This window comes from Corythoichthys intestinalis, chromosome 11 (genome assembly GCF_030265065.1).
Source record: "Corythoichthys intestinalis isolate RoL2023-P3 chromosome 11, ASM3026506v1, whole genome shotgun sequence".
In the NCBI taxonomy this organism is placed as follows: domain Eukaryota; kingdom Metazoa; phylum Chordata; class Actinopteri; order Syngnathiformes; family Syngnathidae; genus Corythoichthys; species Corythoichthys intestinalis.
Window position 1 is genome coordinate 21,865,273 of NC_080405.1, and position 11,087 is coordinate 21,876,359.

At 37.5% G+C, this 11,087-nt stretch overlaps 1 protein-coding gene across 1 annotated transcript; it reads left to right on the forward strand.

The window, feature by feature from the left end:
- Nucleotides 1-729: 729 nt before the first annotated feature.
- si:ch211-175m2.5 (uncharacterized protein LOC568697 homolog) lies at nucleotides 730-6,398 on the forward strand. The gene is made up of 5 exons (XM_057849300.1): nucleotides 730-898; nucleotides 975-1,145; nucleotides 1,211-1,310; nucleotides 4,874-5,004; nucleotides 5,382-6,398. The coding sequence occupies exons 1-5, from the start codon at nucleotides 851-853 to the stop codon at nucleotides 5,670-5,672; spliced, it is 741 nt and encodes a 246-aa protein (XP_057705283.1). The 5' UTR covers nucleotides 730-850; the 3' UTR covers nucleotides 5,673-6,398.
- The last annotated feature ends 4,689 nt before the right edge of the window (nucleotides 6,399-11,087 follow it).

An 11,087-nucleotide genomic window follows, 5' to 3' on the forward strand; every position in this document is an offset into this window, starting at 1 on the left:
CTGCCAAGGCTTTTTATATTTATGCGAACAAAGGTTTTCTTTTGAAAAAAAAAAAAAAAAATCCCAGATTTGCATTTTTCCCGTCAGAATTAAACTCCATACTCAAATTCATAAAATGTTTTAACTATATAAAGGTAACAAGTTGATGACAATGTTGAAAGTGGAGTCCATTAAGTTTGGAGTTTCTGGAGAGGATAAAAACTTAATATATGTTCTTAATGTCATATTGTGACTGGAAAAAAATATTCATTCACAAATGCAGATTTTAAGACAAAACATTGCTTTAAACATTGGATGGATGAGTTGATACATGAGTCGATAAAAAAGTCCTCAACCTTCAGTATTTGAAAAAGTTAACATAACTTTCTGAAGCCCACTGAGTGTGTGGAGGTGTGTGTGCGAGTGTAAATGTAAACGTGTATATGGTAAATAGATAGGAATGATTGGAAATTGGTACAGCAAGTTTTATATATTTTGTGAATTATTTTACATATTTTTTAAATCCAATGTTTGTTTGTATGTATAATTTCTTGTTAGTAAAAAAAAAAAAGTTTCATTTCCTGTAGCCCCAGTTTACTTTCACTTTTACTTTAAGTGCTGTGTAATGTTCAATAAAGTTACATTCAAAGAAAAAAACGACAGGCGTAACCATCGGGGCGTACCACGATACGGTACTGCAATTGGACAGATTGCATCTTGAGAGAAAAGTGTAGAGACATGTACTGAAAGGGATACTGCCGGTTTTTTTTTTTTTTTAAAGGAAACAAGTGGGAAGTTGCGCTTGAAGACGTAGTTAACTTTGTCGATTCTCCTGCACTCGTTTGCTCGGTACGAATAAAAGCACGATCTAATGGCTAGCATCTTCGTTCGGAGGTTATTTCTGGTCTCCACTCACCTTGTAAGTTGTTACTCAAATTACTCATGTCGCGCAAAATGTCTGTGTGTCTCTTGAAACCGTGGTTGGTTGTGTCCAGACAGCCCCGCGGTCGGGCTGTCTGCTTCTAGCCAAGCGAGCAGAGGAGACCGCCGCAGGGGCTAGACGTTTCTGCAATGATCCTCCGGAGAGAATCAGCCGTTATCCAGTTCCTTCTAAAAAAGACTTGCCATATGACATAGTGGAACTTATGCAGGAAGTCGAGACTAAGGTATGTGAACGCCTCATCATGACAAAATTACAGTTTACGAATGGTTGCAATTACCTTGTTTACAGGGAGGATTCCTACCCAATGTTTTCAAAGTCCTTTCTCACAGACCTGGAGAGTTTCGAGCCTTCTTCTCCTATTACAATGAACTTATGAACAAGGAGACAGGTGTGTTTACTTCTCTCTCTTTTCAAGAGCAACCGGTACTTAGACATGGTGACGTGGTTTAATAGGGGAATAATATAGAAAACATGTTTTATACAAGTTTTATAAATAGATGTCCGGACTGCCTGCTATCACAACAAGTGTGACGTTTTGAAAGCAATTTAAATGTTTTAATATGCCAATGTGCAATTCTGCATCGGCCTAGTCCTGTCAAATTGGTGTTAATTAACATCCCAGATAGCAGACCGACGTTAAAAAGATGTTGGATCAACATTCCGCTGTCGATCTTATATCGTTGAATCAACGTCACTTTTGCACCCTCAATTAATGCTGTTTCAACATTGAAATCCTTATAAAACCTAATTATCGTTTCGATTATTAATAAAATTGGAACAATGCTGAATCAATGTTATGTTTTTGACTAAAACGCCCGCTCATCCATAATTCAATGAGTTTTCAATCATATTTCCAGGTCAATCATAAATCAACTATTGGTCAACATTAGTTCATCAACGTTAAAACAATGTTAACCCAGCCATCACCTGACATATAATAGAACAGCGTTGTTTCAACGTCACTTGACGTCGAAAATTTCAATGTCAGCCATACTGATGATTTTGATGGAAAATCAACATTTATTCAATGTCGGTCTGCTATCTGGGATAATAACCAACCTCCGCCAGTGACAGCCGCTGGAATGGCCAAAGTTGTAGAGCAAAAGAAACACTTTGAAACAGCTGTCGGCGCACGAGAGTGAAAAACCCAAAAGCTGAACGTAACAGTTCTAGTTGTAAGTCTTGGCATGCATTAGCTTCTGATAAAAATGTTTAGGGCTGCAGCTATGAAATATTTTAGTAGTCGATTAATCGATGGACTACTTAGTTCGAATAATCGAGTAATTGGATAAGGAACATGAAAAATTAAAATAACTGAGCTGAGCCTCAAACGGCATAAAAAAATAAATAAATAAAAATGAGGCTCTATGTACAACAAAAGAACAATTGGCTAACTAACATAGAAAAAGTCAGCTAGCTTAAATGCTATAAAATGCTTGGTTTTTTTTTACAATGCTCTTCACAAAAGGTTGAGACACATATTCCAACAAAAAATTACTCAATATACCTATAAACTAAATTATGAATGCATAAAAAAAACATTAGCTCAAACAAAAACTTAGCTTATGTTGGTCTTAACAGAAAGCAGTTGGATTCAGCCATATGAAAAGAGGCAGACCAGAGGGCAGTGTATCCACCCTAATCAATAAAACTAAACCATTTCAACGCCACTTCAATTAAACGAATACTCGAAGCAGCAAAATTTAATTCGAATATTTTTTTCTAATCGAATACTCGAGTTAATCGATTAATCGTTGCAGCACTAAAAATGTTGTAATATACAGTACAGGCCAAAAGTTTGGACACACCTTCTCCCTCGTGCGTTTTCTTTATTTTCATGACTATTTACATTTAAATCTTCATTAAAGGTAATAAATCTATGAATGAACACGTGTGGAATTATGCATTTGGCAAAAAAGTTTTTTTTTTTAAATTTATTTATTTTTTCTTTTTACTTCAATCAATCAATCAATCAAATTTATTTATATAGCCCTTTACAAAACCCGAAAGGCCCCCAAAGTGCTTTACAACAAAACATGGCTCAAGATAAATAAAAGGCAGGAAAATATTATACAATGACATTTTACAAAATAAAATAAAACAAAGAGCGCATCGCAATAAAATTCCAGCAAGTAAAACAATAAAACCGATAAAATCGAGAAAAAAAAAAAAAAAACATTAAAAAAGCCCTTAAGCTAATAAAACCAGGCTATCCTAATCTTTGTAAAAGGCGAGTTTAAAAAGGTGTGTTTTTAGCCGAGACTTAAAAAAGACCTACATCCGTGGTGGTGCGGATTTCGGGGGGAAGGCTGTTCCACAGCCTGGGGGCAGCAACCGCAAAGGATCGGTCTCCCCACTGTTTAAGTTTTGACCTTGGAACATCTAAAAGAAGCTGGCCGGTCGAGCGAAGAGTCCTGCCAGAGTTACGAAAAGTTAAAATTTCCGATAGATAAGATGGAGCCTGGCCATTAATAGAATTAAAAACAAACAGTAAAAGTTTGAAATCAATTCTAAAATGGACTGGAAGCCAGTGGAGTGATGATAGCACGGGGGTAATATGCTCACGTCTAGGTGTACTAGGTGTAGGTGTATTTTGAACAAGTTGCAGCCGAGAGATCGAGGACTTGGGTAGGCCAACATAAAGTGCATTGCAGTAGTCCAGCCTTGAACTTATAAAAGCGTGAATTGCTTTTTCAAGGTCGTGGCGACTAAGAAAAGGCTTCACTTTGGCTAAGAGACGAAGCTGGAAGAAACTTGCTCTTACAACGGAACTAATCTGTTTTTCAAAGTTAAGCCTGCTATCGAATATCACTCCGAGATTTTTAACGTGTGTCTTAAAAATGTCAGCCGGAGCGTCAGAGTTGGGCTCAAGGGCTTTCATCATGGAAGGTGTGCCAAAATTAATAAATTCAGTTTTGCTCTCGTTAAGGTGTAAAAAGTTTTGTGCAAGCCACTGCTTCACATCAGATATGCACCCCATCAATTTAGCAAGAGCAGTTTTTTTGTTAGGTCTCAGGGGCAGATAAAGCTGCAGGTCATCAGCATAAAAATGAAAAGCGATATTATGTTTTTTTATAATTGATCCTAAAGGTAGGAGATAAAGCGCAAAAAGAACAGGCCCTAAAATAGAGCCTTGCGGTACCCCGCAAGACAGAGAAGTTTGTGAGGAGGAAAATTCCCCAATCATTACCGAGAATGTTCTATGTTGTAAATAGGATTTAAACCATTTTAAAGCGTTACCACGGATACCTATGAAATGTTCTAAACGAGATACAAGGACTGAATGGTCAACTGTACTTGATTGTATGAATGCCCAGGTTTTGAATTCTGCACATCATGCACCACATTACTCCTCTAATTTTGAATTATAATCCTGTTTAGTAATATAAATATAAATACTGCCTCCACGAGTTGAGTTTGCCAATTTTAGCATATGCCACAAATGCACAAGAACAGCAGACTACACGACAAAAAATTCTACATTTTTGCGTCAGTTTCTCCAAGTACAGTAAATACCGGTAATTGCTTACAAGCAAATGCCATCTAGGGTGATGGCTCGCTCATTCTATGACACCGATCTGCGTCTAAGACCAGATGATTAAACAATGGTAAGAAAGTTGATGTAAGAGTATGGCTATCTCTTTATGTTTGGGCTATTTTGATAAACCCCTATCCCAAGCATGTTGTTGTAGTAATGGAATTGTTATAAACTGTGAGAAACACGTCTCCTTTCTTTTATGTTTGTGTAAATTTTTATTTTATGTTTAAAAACAAACGGTAGTCACACACTTGATGTATAATTGACTGTCCGAAAAAAAAAAAAAAACAAGATGAGTAAGTACAGAAATCAGGAAGGAAAAGGAAAAGCATATGTTGCCCTTCTAAATGATGATTCAAATGCAATTAAAGTATTATTGCTCAATGCAGTTTTAAGATTATTTTGTGTTTCAGGTGGACTAACCAAGGCAGATCGTGAGCTGATTGTGGTGGCCACCAGCATGTATAATAAGTGTCTTTACTGTGTGGTTTCCCATAGTGCACTTCACCGCATCTACTCAAAGAACCCCACCCTCTCAGACCAGGTAGCAGCAATAACAAACTTTTTTTATTTGTCTGTAATAAAAGAAAAATTCACCTAATCTATAAGTGTAGACAAAATGAACTTAATACAACTATAAACCGTTTTTGTCATTTATTTATTCTATTTGGTGTTTAATATGTTTAGTCAGATCCATTTGCATGTTGTAGTACACCAAAACAATCGTTCATTATTGCATTTATCAACAGTCATTCATTCTCTACTTTGTCCAAATTGCTTGTCTTGGGACATGTTAAAAGGTTGCATTTTCATGGTTAGTTTACTTGGTAGTCCTTGACATGTTTATTCTAAATTGAGTTTTCTGTTAGACTTAGTTTACATTAAAATATCCTCATGACTCCCTTCTTACTCCTCCCTCAGGTGGTCGTCAACTATGAGAACGCAGCGCTGCAACCGCGAGAGCGCACTATGTTGGACTTTGCAATGGCCATTTGCCGTGCAGACACCATTACAGAAAAGCACTTTAAGTCTTTAGAGGACGTAGGCTTCGACAGCGAGGATGCCTGGGACATTGCTGCCATTGCAGCCTTATTTGCCATGTCTAATCGGCTCGCCCACCTTACTGACATGCGACCAAACCAGGAGTTTTACAACATGGGCCGCATACCGCGGGACAAGAGCAAAGACGAAGCAGGCAAACAGAACAAGTGACGAGGAGGACAAGTTGAATTTTGGAGAAGAAACTATGACTCATGAAGCAAAGTTAAATGTGAAACCTGCAAAGCTCAATATTTGCATAGAATAATGACAGGATCGTGGATTTGATTATGGTTGTTTGGGACTTCTAACCAATATTCTTGTTTGTTTTCCCTTGTGTACACTGAAGTTCAGCTGTCTTTGCTTTGATATGATGTGTCATAATATGACATTTTTGGTGTCTGCCTCTGATAAAGGCAGCATTTAAAGTTTTATAGACAAAGGTGATTGTTTTTATGAACTGTTCTTTCATCAAATTATAGCTATTTTATTGATACTGCATAGCACTGTATTCTACTCGTTTGTCAACACTAGGTGGCCCTACAACATTATTTTGTTGGAATATCTCAGGTGTGTCAAACTCAAATTCACAGTGGGCTAAATTAAAAACTGGGACAAAATAAAGAAGGACGTGGTGAAGAGTCTTCAAAAGAAAGCAGTATTTATCCATTTCTCATTGTAAAATGTTGAATGAATGAATAAATACAACTTTGTCTTTGCTTTTGTTTTGCGTGTGATATGTAAATACCCCTGAGACATTTAAATCTGAGATCAAATCAAGGAAAAAGAGGATAGAATGAAGTAATTTAGGCTGTGGGTATGTGAAAAGATGCATGACAATTTTACACATTCGTGCAATGTCATTTTGAATCCCAAAATTATTATATTGCAAGGGTAAGATCCTTTATTTAATGCGCTATACATTTTCACTCAAAGTAAAGACATTTTATTTCTTGCTATCAGTCTTTATCGTGTGAGCTAGTTGCCAGATCAACTGTTTTTTTTTTTCATTAAAGTGTTCTCTAAAAGGAACAAACAATGACTTCTTGTCCTGTTAAAAAGTTCTGGGCTACCTTTCAAGAAATATCTTGGATTGAAAGATCAGGAAATTTATAATATTTGCATTTGTGATCATATACTGTATGAAACACTTCTGCATCACCAACCGGAAACATTGAAGCTCTTCCACGAGCTCTCGTTTCAGATTAGAGTGGTTCCAGACTGATAATCCAAATGCACATTCACTCAGATTACTTCATCCCTGGGATTATGGGCCATGTGCCTTCTCATATTTGCTCAGAGAGAACGATTTAGGCGCGAACTATTTTTATGTGTCTATGGATGTGTTCTATTTGTGTCTTATTTTGTATGTTTGTTTTTCCCCCAGTGTGTGAGACTGTGACCTGATTTTCAGCGTTTCAGAGCACTTTGGGAATGACAACATTGATATCTGACAGGGAAGGTTGTTATGCACTGGGATACTGTTTAAGATTTGGCATCATTAAACACTTTCAATACATTCACAGCACATTAGTTTGATATAATGATTGAGTGGATGACTCAAAACAATCTCAAGTTTCTTCGTCCTTGAAGACTGGTGAGACCACATTTTGGCAGAGTCCAATGTTTTCCTCATCTTGCTAATGTGTGCCATGAATTTGAATAACATTTCATGTCCCCCCGCTGCCTTGTTTCTGAAGATACTTGTGTAGTTCCAGCACACATCAGATTTCAGCAAACTGATAATGGACTAGTGACGAGTCTATTACTTTGACTAGTCACTAGTCTGTCGCATGTTGGGACTGTAATAACTTGATAGCTCCTCCATGGTTTTTACACAGGTGGAGTCCTGTGTGCGTCAGTATTGTACTTCATAGTCTCTTTTTTCCTGCGGCTGTCAGTTTCTTACTGCTCTATGTCTCAAATGAAATATGTCTCCTTCTGAACAAGAAAATGAAATCTCCGCTCGACTGTACTTGTTGTTTGCTAACAGATCTAACTTTATAACGCATGTGTGATTTTAACACTTTGAATTGGAAAACTGATGCAAGTACTGCTCAGCTGAGCCAAGGCAGTAGAGAGTACTGGGCAGTGACAAAGTTGCATAAATCCAGCCACCCAGCTCAGTAGTGTTGACTCATTTAGTGATGCATCACATTACCATTCAAGGTGTCCTGCTATATTGAAAGCAATCATCTTTTGACAGCAATAAACAAGTATTGAGCGAATTAATCAAATCACTCAATAATTTATTGGGAAGCAGCCCAAAACCTTCAAAGACATAGAAAATTTGTGTCTGGTAGAGTACAGTTAGGAAAATAAGTTTTGAACACCGTGCAAGTTTGCAAGTTTTCCCATTTAGAAATGATGGGTGGATATGAAATTTTCGTGGTAGGTGCTTGTCCACTGTGAGAGACAATCTAAAAAAAAATGCAGAAATCACAATGTATGATTTTGTAACAATTTATTTGTATTATACTGCTACAAATAAATATTTGAACACCTGTCTATTAGCTAGAATTGTGAGCCTCAAATACCTGTTAGTCGCCTTTAAAAGTCCACCTCCACTACACTTATTCCCCTAAATAAGTGGAGTGAAGGTGAGCTTTTTGAGCCTGACTTTTTGACCTGTTTGAGGCTGTTAGCTGAATACTTTATAAACACCTGTCCACCACATACACACCAAAGAGCTGTCCAAAGACACCAGACACATAATTGTAGACCTCTACAAGGCTGGAAAGAGTTACAGGGCAAATGCCAAGCAGCTTGGTGATATAAGATCCACCATTGGAGCAATTATTAGAAAATGGAAGCGAGCTAAACATGACTGTCAATCTCTGTCGGAATAAGGCTCCATGCAAGAGCTACCTCGCAGGGTCTCAATGATCCTAAGATCAGCCAAGAACTACACAGGAGGAGCTGGTCAATGACCTGATGGGAGCTGGGACCACCATTTCCAAGGTTAGTGTTGGTAATACATTAAGACTTCATGGTTTGAAATCATGCATGGCACGGAAGGTTCCCACGCTTAAACTAGCACATGTCCAAGCGTGTTTTAAGCTTGTTTACTTTTTGGTCATAATTCCATTCATAGTGTTTGGAGGTAGAAGAATGATAAGTACCATCCCAAGAACACCATCCCTACTGTGAAGCATGGGGGTGGTAGCATCATGCTTTGGGGTTGTTTTTCTGAACATGAGACTGGACGACTGCACTGAATTAAGAAGAGGATGACCAAGGCCACGTATTGTTAGGTTCTGGGGAATAACCTCCTTCCCTCAGTTAGAGCATTGAATATGGGTTGTGACACTGACAAACACTGGCAAATCACTGACAGGGGCCTAGGGCAGTAGTCTTTTCAATTTTCCTCATCAGGGGCTCCATATAATAACGTTTAAAAGATTATTATCATTTTAAATGAGAATTGAGAATTGCCTTAATTAGACTCCGAAAGTTACAATGTGAATACATCATTGACTGCAACAGTGAATAGTGGTCTTGGTTGTGATTTTGCTTTGTAGTACTTGTCCAGGATTTAAAAAGAAACTAACTAAAACATTTACCACTCTAGAGTCTCTTTATTATTTCTACCGTTCACAATGTATACCTTTAAGTGTCCTTGGTGATTATGTTCAAAGTGTTGTTACTGAAGAATTTTTAATCAATCCCATTTCCCTCCAAAAAGTGTCTGCTTTATATTTTAAGTTTTTATTATGCATGAAGTTGACATCAGCTTCACACTGAGCTCAACGGTCTGACCATTTGTGAACACGCAATCTGCTCTCATGCTCACCCCCACTGTGCACAGTCTGCACAACTGTGTTTATGTCCACGTTAACTGTGTTTATGTGGTTGAATCTTAAGGCTCCAGCCCCGCCATCTTCGAAACACCCTTCGTTGCTGTCACCTCACACAGTGCCATTTCACAACTCATGCTCACAGCAAACAAGTTTAAAAATCAACAACATATGTTGGCATTGTATACTTCGGTCACTTGAAGTTGTAAAAGCATCAGACTAAAGTTACCCTCAGAGGGTGTTGCAATGTTGATGACATTGTTGGAGACCCATCTGGTATGATACTAGTCCGCTTATGATGGTCTTCTTTCTGTCAAATGATGAAAAATAACAAGAGTGGGGGAAAAAATATCCCATGAAAACTATGAAATATCTACTCTGTTTCTGAACTGCAGCCGTGATAGACTAGCACAGCACGACATACTGTTTCACTTTTCTTTTTTTCAACTTCTCCATTTTTTTCACTGCAAATTTATAGTCATGTCACGTGTAATGGGCCAAGAAGTTTCCATTTAATTTTCAGTTTTTGTGTAATTACCAAATGATGAAAGCATATGCTTCTCATGACAAATGTGTTCAGCTTCACAGCAATAATGAATTAAAACTGTAGATAATCACAAAGTCCTCACATGTCTCTGAGTGTGATGATTTGGGCTTGAGTTGGGGCTCTGTTCCTCATTTACATTTTTTTTTACTATTAATGCAATGATTGATGTTTCCAAATAAAACTGTCTCACTTCCAGCATTTGCATATGTATTGTTATTAGAGCACAAAGCTAATGGTGTGCATTGCCAGTATCTTATGGCCCAACAACTGCCCAAATTATGGTGAAGGTGAAATCAATAGTTTACATTAAAAATAAAAACATAATCATACATTTGCACATGTTTAGAAGCATTACATGATAAATCTAATGAATATTTTATATGGTATACATACATTATTCATTCATACTTACTATACATTATTCCCCCAATTGCTATTAAAGGCTTAGTTTATGCAACGATTCAGGGTGTACCCCACCTACTGCCCGTAGTAAATTGGAATTGGCTCCAGCTTCCCTTGTGATGATAAGCGGCTTGGAAAATGAATGAATTAATTAATGAATGAGTAAATTGACTGGCACTACTTTACATTTGAGTCATAATGACAGGACTATAGTGCTGAAGATGGCATATGATCACGTAATACTGATGCAGAGCCGTCCAAATTCAAAGCTTTATTGCAACGAACATTTTGGGGCGTTTGTCTCACCAACCTGAATAAAACTCGGATTAGACTAAAAGAGAGCGCAGTCCTCCTTCAGGACCAGCAACCCAGTATGAAAGAAATGTTAATTTATAGAGAAATTAAGACATTCTACAATCACAGTCTACCCCCTGCAGTGTCTGAACAACTTTGAAAGAAGTTATTGGAATTGGTGGAGCATAATTTATATAATTTGGGACCCCAGCATTTACTCATATGGTGAGACTTTTGACAAGCAAGAACATGTATCAGGTCAGAGGTTACTGATGTGTATGGCTCACAGTCTCTGTTAATGTTCATCACAATGTTTTTCCACATAAACATACAAATTTGCCTTTATGATTCATTGAATGGCAAAATGGCAAGATGAGAAATTAGGAAGTTGTGAGAACAAAGGAGCAAAAGAGGTGTCTCCTGGCACTTTGTCAATGTAGGCTACAGGATGGAAGTCATGGAACACAAAGTTCCAGAGCAGGACTGCACAATAAATACATGTGTCCCTTTCTGATATTCCCCATCTGCGTAGAAAAAGAGTGGGACATT

Bases quoted from the DNA above. Each gene is read 5' to 3' on its own strand.
- si:ch211-175m2.5 (XM_057849300.1), top strand. From the start codon at position 851: ATGGCTAGCATCTTCGTTCGGAGGTTATTTCTGGTCTCCACTCACCTT. The intron at 899-974 runs GTAAGTTGTTAC...GGTTGTGTCCAG, and splicing joins TTCTGGTCTCCACTCACCTT to ACAGCCCCGCGGTCGGGCTG. The intron at 1,311-4,873 runs GTGTGTTTACTT...TTTGTGTTTCAG, and splicing joins ACTTATGAACAAGGAGACAG to GTGGACTAACCAAGGCAGAT.